The following is a 23856-nucleotide window of genomic DNA, read 5'->3' as shown; positions in this document are numbered from 1 at the left end:
TTCAGATCCCAAAAGATTTTTTTGAAATTCAGATTGAAAACATTGGTTTATAATAAACATGTTTCTGGCCTTCCTGATGTTACATGGTTTGCTTTAGAAAATAATGCTGAAAAAGGTTCCATTCTTTAAGGGGCACAAATGAAGTTCCAATGTCCTCTTCTTGTCTTATATCTCCCTCCCATCTCTCCCTTTGGATGATACCACATGATGTAATATGATCTGTCTTGTAGTGGTTTCAGTGAGTCCATAATTAGCAGATTACAACAAATGAACAGAGTTTTGTTTCGTTCAAAACTATGGATTACCAGACCTAAACCCATCATATAAGAGTCAGAATATAACCAACAACTAATTTCCTTCATTTTCCTATATGGAAAGAAAAGTACAGTATTTAAAAGTGCAAAAAAGGCTTTTCCTTACAAAAATGTATTTCTTCAAAAAGTCCTGCAATGCTGCTGCGATATTGAAACAGTGCTTCAGGGTGCTCTGTTGATCAGCTCAGAGAATGGATAGTCAATCTCCTTTTCAAATTTGTCCATGAAGATGTTGTAGAGGCTTTAATCCTGTAAACCTCCAAATGAGATTGTCAGTGTATAATATATAATGAATATCCTTCAACCAACCGTTTAAAAGCAGTTGAAGTGATCTGCTCACAGCTTTAAAACTGAACTTGGGTGTCATCTTTCTAATGTTATTGTATGTGGAGAATTAAAGGTTGGTGGTAGTAATCGTAGTTCTGAGGGAGACAAAGTTTGTCTAGGTGGCATTTGGTATCGTACATTTTTCCAGAATGTTGTTCTTGCTGAGTGAGATCTCTCTGTGAAGTCCCCTTTCCATTTGATGACCCCCTGCTTTTGCTTAATATATTTGATGGATTCTGGCATGTTTGTGTAATCCTTTATTTTATTCAATTCAATTAGAATCACTTTAATTCCATCACGGATAATAGCATTATACACAGCCAGTTGCTGTTCAGAGGAATCTTCTAACACACTGTAACAGGACGATTCTGGTACTAACACAATGATCACTCTTCTACTCTGGCTGATTTTTTCATCAGCAACATTGATTACAGCTGTAAAACAAAGACAAGGCAGAGAAAGCTTTTTAACTCCTGCAACAGCTTAACATGTTTGTTAGTTTCATATTGTGGCAATTTACTTTGCAGAAACAAAGATGTCTCACTAGTTGCCTGCTCCATATTGTAGCTGTAAAAAGTTGGCATTATTTACAAACATGCCACATTGATTCCACACATATTTTTAAATAAAGCTTAAGCTACCAAAATGTCATTAGTATATTAACACATATAACAGGGACTGCTTGCCCATGTGCTGGAGAACCTGGGGCTGAACCAGCCCTGATTCCAGGACAAGCCACAGCTGAGTTGAATCGAATGCTCCTCGGGTAAAGGCATCAGCAAGCTGCATGAAAGAGGCTCCCGCAAAGATGGAACTGCAGAGTGAAGCTCGGGGGGAGAGTTGCTCTTACAATGGCCCCTAAGGCAGGCACATTTCCTAAGGGAAGAGGTGCTGTGTCCACTGTAAGTTGAGGGGGGGGGGAGGGAGTATTTGAGATTGTTCTAGGAATTTCAATAATTACAACTGAATAAAAAGATCCAGACTCAAGAAGGGCTGTGATTGAATGGGCCCTTTCTTCTTGGCTTATACAACTGTGGTGTTGCTACTGGGGATGTGAGTAGCACACACAGACTTTCCAAGCATCCAAGGGGATGCAGGGATGTGCCAGCTGCTTCTGGGAGTGGCACAGAGCCAGGGCCGGCAAGGAGTCTGGCTGAGTCCCACTTTGCCACTGCACTTTAGTGGCTTAAACCCTCCGGGTTTGGCTTCAGTAGCTTCCAGGAGATAGAGTCTGATTCCAGAAAACTGCCAATGAAACTAGGAGAGTTGGCAACCCTAACTACAACATTGCTTACAATGATGTAAGTCACACACTACACTGACCTAAGAAATCCATCTCTGCATCTCTAGGTCAATGTTGTTAGGGCAACACAATGAATGGTGTCTGTATAAACATTGTGACTACGTCTACATTGGCATGATCTTGCGCAAATACTCTTTAACACAAGAGTTCTTGCGTTAAAGTATTTGCGCAAGAGAGCATCTACACTGGCATGTGCCTTTGCGCAAGAGATGTGCTTTTGCACAAGAGCATCTGTGCCAGTGTAGACGATCTCTTGTGCAAGAAAGCTCTGATGGCCATTTTAACCATCGGGCTTTCTTGCGCAAGAAATTCATGTTGCCTGTCTACACTGGCCTCTAGCGCAAGAACAGTTGCGCAAGAGGGTGTATTCTTGAGCGGGAGCATCATAGTTCTTGCGCAAGAAGCACTGATTTCACACATTAGAACGTCAGTGTTCTTGCGCAAGAACTCCCCTCCAGTGTAGACAGGCAGCATGTTTTTGCGCAAAAGCGGCCGCTTTGGCACAAGATTGCACCAATGTAGACACAGCCTGTGTGTCTGTTGGCTATCAGCCGCTCCTGCTGCCCTACTTAAGTGGATAGAAGCGCTCTTGGCAGGGATGCACAACACCGGCAGAAGCAAGGTAGTGTGGACATGAAAAGATACAATAATTACTGCAGAGGCCATATGGCAACCTAACTTAGGTCAACTTTAGTTTTGTAGTGTAGAGAAGGTTTAGCCAGAGTCATATTGTAGAGCAAGGAGTATAAATATTAATTTTAGTACAAATAAATTATCTGTATTACCAAGAACTTATTCAGAAATATGGATGCCTTCTGCTAAAATTATATCTTAAGACAAAAACATGTTCATATGGAAAAGCTTACTTTTACAAAACTAAGCACATAGTGCTTAGTTTGACAAACTTCCAATAGAAACTTATTTGGTTACACAGTTTGGAAAAAAATAAACACTGACTTTCAAGCTCAGTTTTAATTATTAGTTTATAGTGCCTAAGTACAGCTGACTGTGTATACAAGTCAGTGCATAAGTAATTCAGAGTGTTATACCCACCTTCTCCTCAGGAAAGCAATCAGTGAAATTTCTCAATTTCAATGCCAAATACTAGAATCTTAATTTCAGAAAAATATGACAAAAAGAAACATTCTCTCGGGATGTCTCTTTTTTAAAACACCTGGACAACCTATTGCTCTGCTCATATTTGGATTATTAAAATCCTGCATTTGTTCATCCCTTACTGATCTTTCTGATTCTAAGCACAGAAAAGTTGCTTTGTAATTTTTATTTTAAGTTGAACCATTTTGCCACATTTAAGCACCCTCTCCCACCTCATTGCCAGATGAGTCATTCACATTTTATTTGCTCTTTATGGGCATTTCTCAAGGTGGAAAAGTAAAGAGGTAAATTTGCCGAAGATTAAATGACACTCTACAGCAGTGCTACTCAACTATGGAAGCCACAGGGGCCACAATGATACTCACAGCACATGCCGGGGGCCACAACTTGTGTGGTTGCATATACATGTAAATATATGCAAATAGCTTTTCACACAGACAGGCATGAACACAAAGATTAAGGCAAGTCTACACAACATGCAGGCTCCATTTCAGTCAGTTCTTCTGGTATTAATAAAGTGCAATACAGTAAACTTCTGATAATCCGGCACCTTTGGGACCCAGGGGGTGCCGGATTATCAGATTTGCCGGACTATCAGAAGGGGGGGCTATGAGAGGCCTAGGGCGGGGTGGCGGGGGATGCCGCCCCAGACCCCTCATAGTCCCCCTTTCCAATAGTCCGGCTCTGCCTCAGGCATCCCTGATTCAGCTGCTGCTGATCAGTTTCAGCAGCGGCTGAATCGGGGATGCCTGCAGCTGGAGTGCTGCGGGGTTGGTCTGGTAGCGCCGTCCCTTGGCGCGGCAAGACCAGCCTGGCAGCACCCCAGCTGCTCTTGGGGATGCCTGGGGCAGAGCAGCTGGGGGGCTGCCGGGTTGGTCCCGCAGCGCCGCCCCAGGCGTCCCCAAGTCAGCCGCTGCTGATACTGATCAGCGGCTGACCCTTGGCGCTGCGAAACCAACCCGGCAGCACCCCAGCTGCTCTGTCCTAGGTGTCCCCAAGTCAGCCGCTGCTGAAACTGATCAGGGGCTGATTCCAGGAAGCCCGGGGCAGAGCAACTCTGCCTCGGGCTTCCTGGAGTCAGCCACTGGTCAGTTTCAGCAGCGGCTGAATGGGGGACAGCTGGGGCGCTGCCGGGTTGGGCCCCGAAGCCCCGAGGGGCAGCGCCATGGGACCAACCCGGCAGCGCCCCAGCTGCTCTGCCCTAGGCTTCCTGATTCAGCCGCTGGTCAGTTTTAGCAGCGGCTGAATCGGGGAACCTGGGGGCAGAGCGGCTCCAATGGTCCAGCTGCCCAGAGCACTTCCGGGTTCCTGATGGTGCCGGACCATCAGGAGTACCGGACCATCAGATGCCGGACCATTGGAGTTTTACTGTATTTACCCAATTTCCACCATATGACAGCACTTTTAATGAGCAATGACAGTCCAGGAATTTAACTGCTAAGACACATATCAACAGAAGACCGTTCTATTGACTCGCCATTGTGGAGTGTGTTCCTAGTGGAGGCCATGTTCAAAGGATCCCACCTGCAGGCCATGTGTTGAGCCCTGCATAAACACAAACTACACCACGGGCTGCAAACAAATGGGCTGCAGGCCGCATGTTGAGTAGCCCTGCTCTACAGTGACTGCCGTGCCAAAGGTCCTGCCCTTCCTTCACAAATGCTGCTCTGCTAATGTCCCTGACCCTGTGGGCAAGGAAACTTGTTCCCACTCCTCTCCCTCTGATCAGCACACCAGTCCCAGCTGCTCAGGTTAACTGCATACTAAAGGAAGAACTAGGAGTTAATCAGAGGAAAAGCAGTGAGGCAGACAGGGCTTTATGGGAGCACTAAGCACAGTTCCTACATGTTACCCATGGGATTACACAGGAAGGAGGACTAGGAATAAGAGATTGTGTCCACTAATTAGGCTGAATGGGGCACATATGTTTGCTTATCTATATTAATTGTGGCTCACTTTTGAAACTGATGAGAGAAAGCAGATATTTCAATTAAAAAAAAAAATCTTACCTTGTCCTGGTAAATCATCCCTTCCAAATATAAAGAGATTGTATCCACACTGTCTCTCTAACACCTCAGGTAATATCTTTAGTGCAAAGATATCTGGTGAGTAAAGGCAGCTTACTCTGTTTTTTGGATATAACACATATGCATCGTAGATCTTCCCATCTGAAACTAAAAGTGAGGGAAATGATTAAGATAAAAAAGCACATTCAGTAAGAAAGGTAAACTATAGTTTTCCAAATCCTTTTAATTAAAGTTACTGTAGTGTGAATAAATTATACTTATGGAAGTAATATTTTATATGTACAGACCTTTGGACTTTACTATGCGAAAACGTAAAATTGATTACTTTTGAGTGGTCTTTGCTCTATACTATACAATAATAAAAAAAGCAATATCACCAAGCTTTCTGGTTCAAGTAAAGCATATTATTTTAAGTTCCAAGTTACCCAAAATTGTTATTTACTGCTTATGTCCTAAAGTTAAAAAAATGTAAAAATCCAATATTCAAAAAGATCAGGAGTGTTATGATGTATATGGAACTTTCCAATAAAACTTTGATTTAATAAACTTCAGTAAGCACCATTAACTACCTCAGTGCAATTATTAAATACATTGTACCACTAAAGAAGTACATTTCTCTAAAATCCTCATGGTTGACCTTAATTCCAGTATTCTGCTCTCTTTGCATAGTGCTCCCATTGCTAATGCAATTCCAGGAACACAGAGAGAGCAGAGTATCAGACCAAAATAGGATCTGAGAGAAATTGTTTTTAAAAGCAAGATACATGGGATTTGCTCTTATGCACTTAAAAAAAAAAGAAGGAATGTTCTTATGATTTATTACGACTCTTTTAAATAGTAATTAAAGGGAGGGTAGCTATGGCTCCTCAACCATTTAAAAACCCACCAGCAAACTCCTTGGTGCAGACATTATCCTCGCATTAAGGGATAACTAAAGAAGGCATATTACAAGTGGAGAATACTTCAGTCAGCCATTTTAAGGCAAACAGCAATACCGTACATTAAATAGCCAGCACCCTGCTACCAAATATACAAGCTCACTGCCATTTTAGAAATCTGAAGCATTCTCCACAGTCTAAAGCAGAAAATATGCAAATAGTTTTCATCATACAGCTCAAAAATGTAATGCCACCCACTTTGGGGGAACTCCAAATGGGATTGCTCACACTCCAGGATCATTTCTGAATGCTTTTCCGATTAGAGAGATTGAAAATACTGTAATCTTGTCAGAAGAAAAACACTTACCTTCTTTACTCAGAAAATGATGGCAGTAGTTCCGATACCAAAGCACAATGTCAATCTTGAATAGCTTGTAGACAAACACAGCAACAACTATTACAAATACCAGTGAAACAAGTCCTCCAATCAGGTAACCCTGAGTGTTTGGAGCTGCATTAACAAGGGAGGAAAAAAGATACAATGGAACTGCAGCATGTGTCATACAGGAAACATTGAAAATATTTTGTACAATCCAACAACCCGATCTTTTAAAACCAACTATTTGTGTTAGGATTCAAACATGCTAACAACAAATAAGAGAAGACTAAAGATTCTCCCTGTATGGTTTCAACATAAAACTGCCAGTGTAACCACCACCAGGCGGATTTGAACCTGGGACCGCTGAAGCTTAGTATAGGAGCCTCTGCCCTTTGCGTTAAAAGTCAACTGCCTCTTGGCCCATGATGTAGAGGTCTCTTAGTCTTAGCTGTTGCTGTGGTCTAGGTGCTACTGCATGGGACAGTGAACCACACTAGGTGCATGGGTTATACAAGCACACCAGTAAACCCAGAATGCATGCCATTGTGTCTCACTGGAGGCCATACTCAGTCAAAAATGTTACCACACAAATGCAAAGAGATCCTATTCTCCAACCAGAAAAGAAATGCCGATATTTACTCTGACACAAACAGCTGACTCAGAATTCTCATATAAATTTGACTTGGGACTTGTCTACACAAATATTCGATTTGCTGCCACCTGGGATGTGAATCTACTCCACACTATCTTACTGCAAATTAACTGAGTAGTTCCATTTCAAAGGGTATGTCTACACTTGCAGCCTAATTCGAACTAGGGCTGCAAATGTAGGCATTCGGAATTGCAAATCAAGCCCAGGATTTAAATATCCGGCGCTTGATTTGCATCTTCCCGGCCAGGTGCCATTTTTTGAAATTTACAAGCCCGGAATAACTGCCCGCATCTACACGCTGCAATGAAATGGGCGTTTGAAATAAAGCCCTAGTTCGAACTACCTATTATTCCTCTTGCAATGAGGTTTAACAGGTAGTTTGAACTAGGGCTTTATTTCGAGCGCCCGTTTCCCTGCCGTGTGTAGATACGGGCAGTTAGTCCGGGCTTGTAAATTTCAAAAATGGCGCCCGGCCAGGAAGATGCAAATCAAGCTCGGGATATTTAAATCCCAGACTTGATTTGCAATTCCGAATGCCTACATTTGCAGCCCTAGTTCGAATTAGGCTGCAAGTGTAGACATACCGAAAGAGAACTCTCTCAATGCCTATCAAACTGTGACTGTGCATCAGCAGAGTGCACATGGACAGTTAATCCACGGCATGCAAGTGCAAGGTAGATTCACAGCCCAACTTGCTACAAACTGTACCTTTGAGTAGACAAGTTCTTATTGTTAAAAAGTGGCACTTTTATTTGTGGAAAAAGTAAGTAGTAAGACAACCCCACAAGAGGACAAAGGAAGGTTAACATATAAATGTGTTCTATTATTATATCATATACTCTCTGGAGCAGGAACAGGTTCTTTACTAAATGCCTATATAATGTCTAGCACACTGGGTGCCCAATGTGGTAGAGGTTTCTAAGTGCTAATGTTCTATAAGCAGGAACAACTGGAAGACTCCGAATGACTAAAATAGGAGTTGTGAGCACTCAGCCCTTCTGAAAATAAGCCATGTTTATTTAAGTGACTAAATATGATTTTAAAGAACACAACCTTAGGCACCCAAACGTTGATATTTTGGGATATTAACAGAATGAGACCAGCCACAAGTATAATTTTGTAATATGAACTATATTGTAGAAAGTCTCAGAGAGGTAGCCATGTTATTCTGCGTCTTTAAAAACAACGAGTAGTCCTGTGGCCCCTTAGAGCAGAACTACTCAACATGTGGCCTGCAGGCCACATGTGGCCCACAACCTGTTTGCAGCCCACGGTGCAGTTTGGGTTTACACGGGGCTCAACACATGGCCTATGGGTAGGATCCTTTGAACATGGCCTCCACTGGGAACATGCTTCACAATGGCAAGATGTCTCCCAGGCAGGGTGAGCACTGAAAGACGCAAGTGAATGGGCTGGCTGGAGCAGACGGGTACAGGGTGTTGGCGTTTCTAGCCCTGGGGAGGAGGTGCCAGGAGCACCGGGGCATTGTGGGATGTGCTTTATATTCATGCTTGTCAGTGTGAAAGAAGCTATTTGCATACATTTGCATCTCCTTTTGCATATATATGCAACTACACTTAAGTTGCAACCCTTAGCATGTGCTGTGAATACCATTGTGGCCCCCGGGGCTTCCAAAGTTGAGTAGCCCTACCTTAGAGACTAACAATATATATTTTGTTAGTCTCTAAGGTGCCACAGGACTACTCGTTGTGTTTACATGTAATGTGCCACTTTACTATAGTCTGCTCTCTATGGTTGCATTAATAGAGAATTAAGATTCACAGCCTGACAAAGTCCCAAAGAGATTCAATATCTCTGTAGGCTCCATTCTCATGAATGAAGTTGCATCCACTGTGGAATGCAAGTTTGTCCTCTTGTAATCACACTGTTTTGGGCTTTGCCTCAAAGTATTAAATCTTACAGGCTTCTCCACTCCGGTAATCATTTATGAACTCTAGCTCCCTCTTCTTCTCCCTCTAGCTACTCTCATTAATGGCACACTAAGCTACTGGTTGTCATTACAGTAAATTAGCAAGAGACAGAAGACTATGCTACTCTAGGACTCTCCTTTTCAACAGTTACATAGCATCTATCTTCCAAACATCAGCCAATTAATCCTCAATGCTTCTCTGTCTGTTAAATAAGATTTTAAGATTAAAATAACCTCCAAAATAGATTTATCCGGATTAACAAAGTTTAAATGTAAGCCACTATTTATTGATCTTGTAGTAAAAACTGGTGGAACTATCAAGGTGGAACTTTCAAGGTGGAACTTTCAATAGGCAGTAGTTTTGATTTCAATATCTTTTTACTTCTCAGATGAGTTCTGACAATTCTATTCTAAAGTAGACTGGCCTCAAATTCTGCTTAAATAAGCTTGAGAGACTTTATTTGAACTTTTATTTATTATATAAAAGTTACCTGAGCTCCCATATTTGCACATTTGTACTCATTTCAGTTTTTCAACTTTGAAAACTAGATGTGAAATGTTGAATTTGCCAGCACATAACTGCTTATGTGCTGAGTCATAGTGAATTTGGCAGTAGCGACTTTTTAAAGTTTCACATCACATATTTTACATTTTGCTTTGTTAATCTACCCTCTGGGACCAAAGTCAAAGCGTACAACATGGTGAGTGGAATGTGCATGGAATGCCTGCCAATCTGTTATGGATTGATGAGAGCTGAAGAAATCAAAGAAGCAGCAGCCACCACATCTATTCTCTCATTCTTCTCTACATCTCCACAAAAGGGTAGAGACACTGGGGCTATGTCTACACTGGCGTGATCTTGCGCCAGAGCTATGCAAATGAGGCTAAGTGTGGACTATTGCCGAGCCTCATTTGCATATATAATGAATTTTTGCGGAAGAAGCTCTTGCGCCAGAAGGAGCTGTCTACACTGCCCCTTCTTGCGCAAGAAAATCTCTCTCGCGCAATGCCGTTACACTGATTATTTTCAGGAATAATGGCATTGCGCAAAAGGTTTTTCTTGCGCAAGAAGGGGCAGTGTAGACAGCTCCTTCTGGCGCAAGAGCCTCTTCTGCAAAAATGGTGGCTCATTAGATATGCAAATGAGGCTCGGTGATATTCCATGCTTAGCCTCATTTGCATATCTCTGGCGCAAGATTGTGCCAGTGTAGACATAGCCTAAAGTTGCGAAGTTACTTCAGAAGTGAAGCAGTAGCCACACAATTTGTGCCCAAACGGTCTTTTCTAGTTCTTCACCTTCAATTAGTGACAGGCGAACAGAAACGTTATTGATATGACTAACTGGTGTACTGAAGAAGGTTTTAATTGAGACAATACTTTTTTAAAGGGGAAGTGGAGAATTTGAAAGAAGCTACTCAGGAAGAGGGAAAATGTTTTAAATAAATATAAGAATTTTGGAGTACGTGCAACAAGGGCAGTTACAACTTAAGAGGGAGGAAGACAGCAAGAGTGCTAATTTGTAAGTATTGTCGTAATTTTACCATGCTTGTAATAAGCTAATTATGAGTTTACTTCAATTTATTTTTTACTGAAAAGTATTTAATTGATATTTTCTGAAAGACTATAGCATATTAAAATTTGGTAATAGCTACCAAAGTAGTTTGGTAAAAACTACTTTAATAACTGTAAGTATACAATTGTAACATCCGTGTCATGTTCTATTTAACGCAGAGCTGCTGTAGCCAGTTATGATTGATACCAGCTGAATCTTTGTTACACTGTTCACTTTTCATTTCATAATCATGTTAGAATTGTAATGATAACATTTTATACCTTACCTGGGTATTTTAGCACAACATATGCTCCAGCTTCACCATAGGGATGCAAAACATGACACACAAACTTGTGAAAGTAATCCTTCCTTTTCACTTTTGAAATGTTGAATCTTGTTCCAATTATGAAACCACTTCCCTGGGAAGATTTTCTGCAATCACAAAAAAGCAAACACCAGTAGATAGGTAAATTAATATACATTAGAATTTCAATATGAACTAGGCAGACAAGCCTACACACAAACACTTGTGCATACACACATACAAGAAAGTTCACTGTTACCTTCAAGGAGGGTATTAAACATGTTCAGGTCACTTGTGAGCAAATATTGATATTAGAATTCAGGGATTTATAGTATAAAGCATACTGTTAGCAAAAACAATGTACCAGGATTAAAACTACACAGCCCAAACCATGACATTACATAGGTTGAATTACTGTCCACGTTAGAACATTTAATTGCTGAAGGAATTGCTATTGTGTACTGTCTCACCATATTTTCAGTTCTGATACTGCTGCTGGCCATTTTAAAAATAGCTACTTTCCATACCAACTGTGATTTAGTTAAAACTGATTTAGCTGACAGCTACTATGGCTTTATGATATACATTTTAGAGGAGGAGAGCTTGCAAACTGATGTAGTGGTACTGGCATCCTATAAGAGTTACATATCTTACACTGACTGTGAGTCTTTGAGATGTTGTGTCCATATGGATTCTTTAGATCGGCAGTGTCCACTGGGGCCATTTCTATCCTCTAAATTTCCTCTCAACTCTCTCATCCAAGAGCATAAAGTGCAGAGTAGGCCCAACCATCCCTCAGTGCCTTCATCAATACAGAATCCTAGAGGAGTAGGACTCCATAATGGGGAAGGAGGGCAGGTCATGGAATCCTTGTGGACAAAACATCTTGAACCACAGTACTATAAGAAAATAACCACTCATTTCTACCATACTGTGGGTGCTAAGAGCCCCAGTTAAAAGATTATAGGACAGTTTACCAAAGTGACATCCAATCTAGAAGCCTCTTACAAGACACAGCTTTGGTAAAGCATGTACCAAACTATATGTAGCTGCCCTAAGTCTGTTTCTGAAATAGACTGAGTTCTTATGGAATGAGCTCAGCCTAGGTGGCTGTAACCTAGATAGGCTAACTCATAACGTGATCTTGCATTGCAGAAATCCATTTTGATAATGTCTGTGAGGATACTGCCTGACCCCTGAGCATATCCACAAGGCCACAAACAGTCTCAGTGATCCTCAATAGTTTTTTCTTGTTCAGATAATATAGTAAACTTCCGATAATCCAGCACCTTTAGGACCCAGGGGGTGCCGGATTATCGGCTATGCCAGAGTATCGGTAGGGGGATTATGACGGGTCTGGGGTGGGGGTGGAGGGTCGGCATTGAACTGTGCAGCGTGGGAGAGGGCGGCGCTATGGGACCAATCCGGCAGCACCCCAGCTGTTCTGCCCCCGGCTTCCATAAGCCAGCCGCTGGTCAGTTTCAGCAGCGGCTGACTTGGGGAAGCCGGGGGCAGAGCAGCTCCAATTGTCCGGCTGGCCGGAGCACTTCCGGGTTCCAGTGGGTGCCAGAATATCAGGAGTGCCGGACAGTTGGAGTTTTACTGTATAAAGCTCTTACTGCATCAAGTATGTGAAGATTACTTGTAATGCCAAATCACACCCCAGGTCTTTCACTGCACTGCAGCAGTGTCCACACGGGATGTAACGGGATGTTATACTGAGGGTTCACACCTTGGCTTGTGACATAGTAATGTGCCATTTAGACAAACTCCAAGACCATTGGTTGCTAAGCTTGAGACAAATTTTAGGCTGATTTTTGTGTCAGCTCTAACAGTCTTGAGAGGAAACTTAACGCCTCATTTCTTGAGTGATTTTCCTTTTTCAAGGACATCTCAGCATTACAATTTGGAATGGACTCATGGTATGCACTAAGGAGGACCGGTGGGAAGACTGAGCCTTAGCTACTTCCTCCTCCTCCATATCTGAGATGGCTTTTATGGTGTACTCTAGATGAAAAAAACTTTAGGTGGTGAACCCTAACACCAATGAGGTACACGATAAGGATGTTAAGTATCGGGTAACTGACTAATCGAATAGTCGATGCATTTTTGCATCGACTATTCGATTAGTCGATAGGGCGCCTCCACCTTTGAAGTGTAGCAACAGCCCTAGTTAGGGCTGATCCCGGGCTCCACGCGGCATTTCAAAGCGGCAGTGTTGCATAGAACCTGGGGTCAGTTGAACCTGGGCTCCACACAGCGCTGCTGATTTGAAATGCCGCAAGGAGCCTGACACCGGGTTCCCTGCGGCATTCAAAGCAGCAATGCCACATGGAGCAGCTGACCCCGGGCTCCATGTGGCGCTGCCGCTTTGAAATACCCTCCTATTCTCTCCCCCTACTGCCTCTATCTGATAGAGGCAGCAAGGTAGGGGAAGCGACTAGACAACTATTTTGTCGACTCTCTGATAAGCATTTGCTTATCGACTAGTCCACTAGTCCTTCACATCCCTAGTATATGACCTTCACCTAAATCAGACCATTGCTGAGTGGCATTGAAGGATCACAGGAGAAGTATGTCAAATCCTGGAGATTTAGCTTCTGCCATACTGGCTCCAGTCCTGGTATCAAAAGGGAAAGAGGGGATTCTACACATATCTACCTACCTATCAAAATGTATTTTATTAAAGTCAAAAGGAACATTTTAAAAAAACTAGCTTAACATCTATATTAGCTAATCATTAACACTCTGCACAATAGATTTGCAGAGCAGCAGCCTGGCTCTGCAAGGGTTCCATCTTCCTGCCATAGATGGCAAAAAGGAATTGGGAGATGACTGGTCCCATTTCATAGGGGGTGTAAGGGAACACAAGGATACCTATGGCACAGGCATAGTCCCAAAATCAACTTGATTTGGCCAAATGAATCCAGTTGTGTGCGCTTGCACACCAAGAGTAGGAGCCACACAAACAATCAACCAGCTCCTTCCTCCCTGACTCACAAATCACTCTAATTGATTCAGGCATCCAGAATTTTTGGCCCCTGAGGGGATAAGCATTCTGTCATGCTTCCTAGAGGGCAGCGGGAAGGCACATTCGGAATAGTCCTGCGCGTTAACAGGATCAGCAACGGTTGGTAAATCATGCAAGCTTACACAAGTTCAGTACAGTCCCTTTACAGAAGAAGAAAAAAGATCAGCTAATATAGCCCCTGCTCAAAATGCGGCTCTGTCCTCTAGTGATATAGCAGTTCTAAATTTGCTGCTGGTGAACTATGGAAACTGATTCTTCAGTGCAAGGGAATATTTTGAGATCACAGAGGTCTTTATTTCAATCCCAGTGGGCACCTGATCCAGAGGCACAGTGCCACATATGCAGCAGAAATGTACATCTGTACTTGAGCTCAGCCACAAGCCCCTATCAAGAGCTCATCCTTCTAAAAGGTATAAGAAGGAAGCAATACAGAGAAACAAGGCAGACAAGATTAGGACAAGAAATAGCAGGAAAGCAATCAGGCCAAAATTTTCACACTGATGTGCTTGAAATTAGACATTGAAAGTCAGGGAAGGGGGCATTTCATTGGGGTTTTTGGTTGGAGAGATCCTGGGTATCTGACAGCCCTAGCTGATTTCAAGGGAAGCTGCAGTTATTCAACACCTCTGAAAATCAGGTCACCTGATATTTATGTCTACGTCTTCACTGTGAATTTTTTCAGCAGAAAATATGCTAATGACGGACAGAAGTCGTGATCTCATTAGCATATTTTCTGCCATTTCTTTTTGTGCAAAAAGAAGCAGTGCAGACTTTTTTTTGCGCAAAAAACCCGTTTTGCACGAGATCCTTATGTCTCTCCAAGACGAGCATAAGGAACTTGCGCGGGGTTTTGCGCAAAAAAAACCCTGTCCACACTGCTTCTTTTTGCACAAAAACCCCTTGCGCTAAAAGAAACAGCAGAAAATATGCTAATGAGATCATGACAGTCTAATGAGTCCCTCATTAGCATATTTTCTGCCAGAAAAACTCACAGTGAAGACGTAGCCTACATGTTTAGGCACCCAAGCTGAACATTTTCGCTTAGTGCAAAAATAATGATAATTAACTTTCTCCTAGTGCCTCAGTAGCCAGTTATGTGGGACACCAAGGTTAAGAGGCGAGCAGGCTATGTTAATTATTTTAGTAGCTTGAGACTATAATCCAGGGGTGGGCAATAATTTTGGGCCAAGAATTTTTGAAGTGGTCCCAGGGTTGCCAGGAAGGGGCGGGGCCTAAACCAGAAGGGGGCGGGGTGGATTGGTCTGGTGGTGGGAAGTCCCTTTGCTCTCCCTTCCCAATAGGCACCTCTTCCCCTGGCAGGGCGGGAAGAGGCTTCCCACACTCCCCCAACCCCAGGCCAATCAGGGCCTGGGACAGGGGAGCGCAGGAAGCCTCCTCCCACCCTGTGAGGAGCACATGGCACTTTGAAGTGCCACGCGCTGCTCAGGGCCAGAGCACAACAGAGGAAGCTTCGTGCAGCTCCCCTACCCCCAGGTCCTGATTGGACTGGGGGCAGGAGAGCGCAAAGCCTCCTTCCGCCCTATCCTGGCCCTGCAAGGAGCACGTGGCACTTTGAAGTGCTACATACTCCGTGCAGGGCGGGAGGAGGCTTCCTGCACTCCCCCTACCCCCAGGCCAATCAGGGTCTGGGGGTGGGGGAGCTGCGTGAAGGTTCCTTCTCCCTGCCCCCACCCTGCGTGAGCATACAGCATTTAGAAGTGCTGTGCACTCCTTTCAGGGTGGAGGAAACTTTGCGCAGCTCCACAGCCCCCAGGCTAATCAGGGCTTGGGGGCGGAGGAGCGTGTGATGTCTCCTCCTGCCCTGCGGGGAGTATGTAGCACTTTGAACTGCCTCGTGCTCCTCCCAGGGAGGGAGGAAGTTTGTGCGCTCCCCCACCCCAGACCCTAATTGTCCTGGGGGCGGGGGAGCGACAGAGCCTCCGTGGGCCAGATCAACCCGCTTGGCGGGCCGGATCCAGCCCACGGAGGCCCTTTTGCCCACCTCTGCTATAATACAACAAAAATCACTCATGCTATAAACCTCAAGGAGTGTGGGGATGAAGTAAAACTAAATTTAATGACAATTTTCCCAAGGAATGGGTTTATACTTCATATCCTCAAAATCCTGAGGGAAAATGCTATACGAAATACAATTAGTAGAGGCTCAGCACGTACCCTCAGAGAAAGCCTGTATCTAACTCTCAAGAGTCCAGTGGTCCCCAACCTTTTGGGTCAGCCGGGCACCTGGGGGTGGGGCCACTCACGTACCAGGCGCCCGGGAGTGGGGCCGCACATGTGCCACATGCCCAGGAGTCAGCAGCACCCATGTGCCGCGCACCTGGGGCCGGCACCGCTCCTGTGCCGCGTGCCCAGGGGCAGGGATGCACATACGCCGCGCGCCTGGGGCCGGCACAGCTTATGCACCATGTACCTGGGGGCGGGGCCACCCATGTGCTGCGCGCCCAGGGCTGGCGCTGCCCCTTTGCCGTGCGCCCTGATCACTCAGCGGGCGCACAGAAATGGTCCAGTGGGCGCCATGGCGCCTGCAGGCACCGCGTTTGGGACCATCTGTCTACAGTGATGGGAGGGTCCTTCAAGCTGGAGGCAAGTATAGCTAGTGGGTCCCTAAGGCCAGACCTGACTTTAAGAGGAGCGTGAAGGGCCCAGCATTAGGCCCTAGTGAACCAGTCTAAAAATTAGCGATGTAAGGTTCCTTTCCAGGACCACTTTCACTATCAGTAGGCGGAATGAGCAGTGCTAGATAATATAACCTGTTTTATGATAGATATGACCACACTGATGCCTGCATATTGCAGAGACAAGAAACCTCACCAGGTAGATGTGAATTAATTGAAAGGTGTATTTTACTTCTAAACAAAAAAGAAAGTTCATAACTGTGGCTCACCTCATGAAAAAGTGTTGAATACAGTGCATCTCACTTCCCTGTGAAAGATTAGAACAGCTAGAGATAAAATGTCCCTTTGAAATGTAATTATCTTTTAAAATTCTCTATTTTTTTCTAGGTTACTTTTTCCATTTGAGTTTTTCAACTGCATAATAGTGAATGTGCCAATCTGTTCTAAACAAGAAAATGTTTGTTGTATGAAGTTTTAACTTTATTCAGTGGCAGATGTAATGTGATTTATGAATGTGGACATAGTGTACATACAGGTAGAGCGGCTGATCTTAAAAAACTGTCTCTAGGAAACACCTATCATAGGTATAATGAATTGTTCCCACACTGGCAATTTTTTTTCCAGAGGGCTAGTTGAGAGCAGCCTTTGTTCGATAGATAGAGTGCAAATATTGTCATGCTATTATGAATTTCCAAAATTTTGATAAGATGGTCTTAATACATTTCTTAAAATAAATAGATAATTATTAAATGCATGGCAAACTTGTTGAACGTGAAGTACAGGTACTTTCTAGCATTCATTAGGGAAGACTGAAAATAATTGCTTTGATTTTGTCTGGAGAATAGAAGACTCACAGGGGACATGATACATAAAAGGTTGTTACAAGGAAGGAGGAAACCTCATTCTTATTAACCTCTGACAATAGGATAACAAGCAATGGGCTTAAATTGCAGCAAGGATTGTTTAGGTTGGACATTAGGAAAAACTTAAGACACTTAAGAACTGGAATAAATAGCCTAGGGAAGTTGAGGAATCTGCATCATTCATTGGAGGTTTTTATGAGCAAGTTAATCAAACACACATCAGGCATGGTCTGGATAATACTTAGCCCTGCCACAAGTACACCTGACTAGATTAGATAAAATCTTGAGGTCTCTTTCAGTCGTACAATTCTATGATTAGACAATATTTTGTCCAACATTTAACCAACATGCAATTCGATTTGTAAGAATACTTACTCATAGAATTCTTCTTGATATGAAGCATCAAATTCATTAACATCCATATCATTGACTTGCCAGTATGGAGTCACAGAACCTATGCTACTTGATATATTACAGTCCATGATGACATGAGCGCCTACAAAACATTTAAATGTGGCAATTAAAATTCCCATATCATAAGCAAGCAGGCGCATATGATTATGTAAATAAGTTGGGAAACACAGTTACTTACATTACAGCAACTATAGCTCTTAAAGGTGTGCTATCCATATACAATAACACCTGTGTTATCCAGCACGCCCGGGGATTAGGGCGTGCTGGTAACCTAAACATTCTGAGGTTAGCTGAGGAGGGAAAGGGAGGAGCCGTGCAGGGGCTGGGATGTAGCCTGCTAGGGGGGGCACAAGCCACGGGAGAGGGGATGGGATGCGGCCTGGTGAGGGTGGTGGAAGCCGGGAGGCGGAGATGGCGAGGGTAGCCTGTCAGGAGGGAAGCCACAGGTGATGGAGGGGGAGAGGGCTGGCCTGCCAGGGGTGCCAGGAGCCGCAGAGGGAGCCAAGATGCTTGCTGCTTGCTTCCGGCTGCCATTCGCCCCTTCCCCAGGTAAGTGCTGCACTTAAAGAACCAGTTTCCTTTGTTTTGTTTTGTTTTCTTTTGCTTTGCTTTTCCCGGCGTCAGAAATTTGCCAGTTTCTAGTTTTCTGGATGCTTAAGTTCCGGATAGCATAGGTTTTACTGTATATAGCACTTTTGGTGCACACGCTACTGATATGCTTGAAACCAACACCTTTTGGCCATCAATGTCCATTGAGGTTGCACATGCATCCTGAGATGCCTAGTGCTCCTGTACTGAGGGCATAATGGGTAGAGCAGGGCCAGTTGCTCCTCAATTCCTTTGCCACTGCTTAATCCAGATGTTACAGAACTCCACAGTGGCAGGAAGGAGAGCAGGTCGTGGAACACATATGGACAATGCATCCTGAAGAACTCCAGCTATTATAAGGCAAGTAATGTTTTTTTAAATGCTCGTCCATATGTATTCCATTGTTGGGGGTCTCACAAGCAGTAACCCGATAGAAAGAGGTAGATGTCAGAATCTGCTTCAATGAAGATTGCTGTACAACTCTGCCAAAAGCAACATTAGACCTCAATGCTTCTACCAAGAAATATTGTTTAGTAAAAGTATGGCTTAAACTCCAGGTAGCTGAAAATAGGTGCACTTAGCACAGAAGTCCAAACTCTAATCTGCATTGGGGATCTATACAAACTAATTCATAACTGCTGTTATTACATCACAAAACCTATTTGGGATTAAGTTTAAGTGAAAGTTTATCCTTAGGGTGTCTGCCATTCGTGTTTACCAGGTTCCAGGAGAGCATCATTAGAGGGAAATGCCAACTAACCAGGCATAGGGAATCACCAAACATTTGAAAGATTTTTGTCCCTCTTTCACCTGTTTTCTGAGGTAATCAGCTCTATGGACAGATCAGGAGAGCTCTTGTTATCATGCAGGTGAGGTGAAGGGGACTAGCACTTCATCCAGAATCAGGACAGTATAGCCTCAGAAACTGCCTGATCTTCAACCTGAGGGAGTGCTCCTCCTCAGAAAACTCCTTACAGAGCTAAAATTCAAGAGACTCTAAGTTTCCTGGGAACATATAGGGGAGGAAGTTGTCATTCTAAAAGGTGGTGCAGAGATGTGCTATCTTAGGCAGTGAGGACAGCCAGAGATTTCAAAATAGCCATGCTGGAACATTATACAGAAAAGGGGAAGGAAGGCACAACGGGTATCTGGTCATATGCCTACTCCCACATCCCGTGTGAGATTTTCACATAACTTAATCCCCCTTGATTCCCTCTCAGTTACAATATCATAATAAAATGTCTATGGAGAATAAAATGAAAAATCCCTCTGCACTTTGTTGAGAGTCAGAAGATGAATATAAGCATTCCAGAGGTTTTTTTTTTTTTGGTGGGTGGGGGACTAGGAGGAGGTGGGGAGAGATAAAGAGGAGCACTCCCCTGAAGTCAGAGTGCTTTATTTGCACAGTAGCTCTACGGACCATCAGCACTGGGGATGAGTCCTTGAGCATCAGTACCATGATAGGGACATTTAGCCCAGTGGAGAGCAGAGGAGATTCTGACTCATTCAAGAACTGGAGATCCCTCAGTACTGCATACTGAGAAAGTATCAACTGGGACGGTGCTGCAAACTTGGATGTGGCATAAGAGGGTGTCAGGGCTGATGGTATGGAAATGCCCAATAGTGACACAGTTGGTGCTGAAGAGCGTAGTGGCAAGAAGAGCTGTACCAATGAGGCTAATACCTCAACTGGTGTCAAAACACACAGTGTTATTATGGTAACTACCAATATGGTGGCCTCTGTACTGGAGGCAGTTAATTTTTATTCCCAAGATCATGCCACAGCCCTAGTGCCATGCTCCCTTCAAGCTCCTGTGGTACCAGGTTGGGAAATGGAGTCTCTTTAAAATGGGAGCAGTGAGGTAACTTAAGACTTTTTACTGGCAGTACCCATTGGGGGATTTGCCCTGGTTATGTCTGATTTCCTTTACAGTCCTAACTCAATCCAAAGCTGGAATGGTATCAGAAGATGGAGCCTGGGAGCCAGTGGATCCAAATTCACATGATAACTGGACCATGGGGCCGGGGTGGGTGGTGGGGTCTGGCTTGTTCAGACTGAGTGCTCCAGACAGCCATCCTCATCAAATAAGGTTGCTATTATGGAATCAAGCTAGGAGGGGCTGCAAGCTCTTTGGAGATCAGGATGAGAATTCAAAATGATCCTGACAAACTGGAGAAATGGTCTGAAATAAATAGAATGAAATTTAGTAAGGACATATGTGAAGTACTATACTTAGGAAGGAATAATCAATTATACAAATACAAAAACGGGAAATGATTACATAGAAAGAAATACTGCAGAAAAGAATCTGGGAGTTATAGTGAATCAAATTAAGTGAGAGTCGACAATGTACTAGTCTTACAAAAACACAAATATAATTCTGGGATTTATTAGCAGGAGTGTTCCATTCTAATTAGTACAGATAAGGCCTTAGCAGGAATACCGTGTCCAGTTCTGGATACCACACTTTTGGAAAGATGTGGAGAAAGTGCAGAGAATAAAAATGATTAAAGGTCTACAAAACATGGTGTTTGAAGAAAGATTGAAAAATTGTGTTTGTTTAGTCCGGAGAAGAGAAGATAAAGGCCCAGAGGAGTGGGGGGGGGAGGGGAGGAGGTATGATAAAATACATACAAAAGTTGCTCGAAACAGAAGGGTGATAAATTCTTCTCTTTATCCTCTGAGGACAAGACAAATAGTAATTAACTTAAATGGCAAGGAAGATTTAGGATAGCCATTAGGAAAAGCTTCCTAACTGTATGGGTAGCTAAGAGAGTTACCTAAGGAGATTGTTGAAACTCCATCACTGGAAGTTTTTAAGACCAGGTTTGACAAACACCTGTCAGGATGATCTAGGTAATATATTTAGTCCTACCTCAGCACAGGGAATAGATGACCTACTGAGTTCCCATCTAGCACTACAGTTCTATGCCTAGTGATTTATTACAAGGCAACTACTTACCAAGTTTTACTTCAATTGAATGGTTTTTTGGATAAATAATCTCTGGTGGTGTATTCTTCGGGCCCTCTAACAAAAAATGTTTGAAAAAAGTTAATAACCAATTATCATTACCCCAGCTATTGCGACTGCTACACTTCTAGTTTTACAATAGTTTTATTTTATTGGTACTTGACAATTGTGTTACTAAATACACAAAATGCATTTCATTTCAAAATATCCAATATCTGTAATAATGAATTGACATTGTTATTTAGTTACAGAAGTTCACTCTAGGATCAAACTAAGAAAATATTATCAGCCCTAGCATAATAAAGCTATAAGAAGCCTAATACAAAAAAATTCTCATGATACTCAGGAAAAACAGGGAGGAACCATTGCCTTCTTGCATGTCCACCTCAAAACTACATTTCATGAATTTTTATCTATTTAGATAAAATAATGCCTGGACAGGAGGTTCTAGTATAGTGTTTCTTAAACTTTTTAAGACCGAGAAACACCAAACAATATATTTTTTTAATGGGGAACACCAAGGATTTTTTTGTTGAGGAAAAAAAAAGCCCCCGGGGAATTGTTGATCTTAAAAAAAAAAAAAACAATAAAAAGAAAGGAGGCTTGCCCCTTTAAAGGTGGCCATTGCCCAGAGAAAAGTTGTTGACCAAAAAAAAGCCCCCGGAGAAAAGTTGTTGAGCAAAAGAAAAAAAAAAAACAATTAAAAAAGGAGGCTTGTCCCTTTTAGGGCAGCCATTTTTAATTCTGGTCTCTCCGCGGCATACATCCGACTGCCTCATGGCACACCGGTGTGCCACGGAACATACTTTAAGAAATGCTGTTCTAGTATATAGTGGGCAGGAATTGTATTGTTTTGTATGTTTTATCAATGAGGAGCAGTCCTCAGCAAGTAATAGCTGTCCTCTTAGCACAGGTAAAGAATCCTATTCTATTTAGGTCTTATACAACACCAACCAATGTTATGCAAGTACCTAAACTAAAAAAAATCAGCAAATCAAAAATCTTGAAGATGAAAAGTTTCATCTCAAGCAGCCTTTTTCTTCTTCTTTGGAAGAATGGTTATTTTCATGGTGGGTCTTGTAATGTCAATCAGCATTTGATATCACAGCATGGTAGTCATTATGCTAATGTGGATGCAGGTCTCAGGATAGTCAGGCAGCAAGCCTCCCGTCCCCTCAGCTAGTGCTGAAACTAAGGCATTTTCCATTTGGTGAAAGCACAAGATTTAGAACTAACTTCTCATTGCAAAAAGAGTCATGCAACTGGTAGCAATTTTGTAGTAGTCAGCTATTGTATGCACCTGCCACCTCTCCCTTTCCATCAGAAGTGATTCTAGCCAATTCCTGAAAGGAAGGCAATCATCTAAGCTGTGAGGTGTAGTTTTCCAGTATGTTTGCTTTTGTGGTTTTCACACCCACACACACCTTGAGAATTTCTGTCAGTTTGTTTTAGGCATAAAATTACTTTGTGGGCATTTCCCTACTCAGGTTCCTCCACAATAACCATTAGTAGTTCCACCAAAGCCAACACCTTTTCCCTCTCAGCTACCTAGACACCTAATTTTTTTACCCCCTTATCAATTCTTCTTTAGGTGTCATGCTCTCCTTCTCAGCATCAGCTAGTGCTGCTACTCGGATGGTGGCTGAGATTTCCTCCTTTCCTCTGAGAGCCAGTCAGCATTCTCTGTTGAGATCTATTGGTCTCCCTCATAGAGGAGGAGGAGGAGTAACTAAATGAGACACTGGAGAGCCAAAGATTAAAAAAAATCAGATCATAATACCTTCAATGTCTACATTAATGGTTCGTGAAACATTATGCTGTTTTCCCATATAGATATATGTTGTTTGGCATGTGTAGTTTCCTTTGTCATGTATAGTTGCATTTTTAATTGTAAGAGAATTCTCATTCTTTGGAGAGTGAAATCGGTGGTTGTCCAGTAATCCAGGCTTACATTCCTAAATAAAGCAAAAAAATAGCTATGATGTAAGAGTACTAATACATATTGATTATTAAAGCAGCCCCGCCCACAAAAAAAGTGTTATTTGAACCATGTAACAACATTATGTTCTCTTCCAGTTAAAAAAGACTCCCTGCCCAAAGTATATATACTACCAAACAGTCTCTAAAAATGACAATGATTTTTTTAACTGCCAATTTAATGTACAGAGCTTTGGTACTGCAACACTAACAAGACATTACTTTATTTTAAGAGACTCTGTCAAGCCCTAAAGTGAAATGTTTTGCTAGAGGAGTTGGCAGGGTTTTTAAAATAAATAAAATAGGAGTACTATTCAGAAACAAGTCATTTTGAATTGAAAAATTAAAACATTTCATTCTGAAAAAGTAAAAATGCAGCTTTTTTCCACAGCTAAAACAAGTCAGTGAATTAGACACAAATTTGTGAAATGTTTTAGTTGATCCATAGTTTAAAAGAAAAAAAAAAGAGTTAGTCCAAAAACTTTTAGCCAGCTCCAGTTGGGACATCTATCCAGATATTTAAACTTTATAGCATATATTAGTATGGTTTCTTAGTTGGCTGGCACAGGTATTTAACTACCCTTGCAGGAACT

The 23856-nt window shown here is 42.7% G+C and overlaps 1 protein-coding gene across 7 annotated transcripts in view; it reads right to left on the bottom strand.

The window, feature by feature from the left end:
• The window catches only part of LOC102463929 (interleukin-1 receptor type 1), a 72988-nt gene continuing 49132 nt past the window's right edge, over nucleotides 1–23856 (bottom strand). For all 7 annotated transcript variants that reach the window (XM_075917302.2, XM_075917310.2, XM_075917320.2 and 4 more), the window contains 7 exons: nucleotides 23067–23241; nucleotides 21278–21343; nucleotides 17688–17808; nucleotides 10765–10910; nucleotides 6333–6476; nucleotides 5070–5234; nucleotides 1–1075 (listed from right to left, as the gene is read on the bottom strand). In XM_075917302.2, the coding sequence (XP_075773417.2) occupies nucleotides 678–1075; nucleotides 5070–5234; nucleotides 6333–6476; nucleotides 10765–10910; nucleotides 17688–17808; nucleotides 21278–21343; nucleotides 23067–23241 (1215 nt within the window). In that variant the 3' untranslated portion in view covers nucleotides 1–677. The remainder of the gene's footprint in view (nucleotides 1076–5069; nucleotides 5235–6332; nucleotides 6477–10764; nucleotides 10911–17687; nucleotides 17809–21277; nucleotides 21344–23066; nucleotides 23242–23856) is intronic.

This window comes from Pelodiscus sinensis, chromosome 1 (assembly GCF_052426305.1).
Source record: "Pelodiscus sinensis isolate ZL-2025 chromosome 1, ASM5242630v1, whole genome shotgun sequence".
In the NCBI taxonomy this organism is placed as follows: domain Eukaryota; kingdom Metazoa; phylum Chordata; order Testudines; family Trionychidae; genus Pelodiscus; species Pelodiscus sinensis.
Note: the sequence above shows the minus strand (reverse complement) of the source record. Positions and strands in the feature narration are given on the sequence as shown.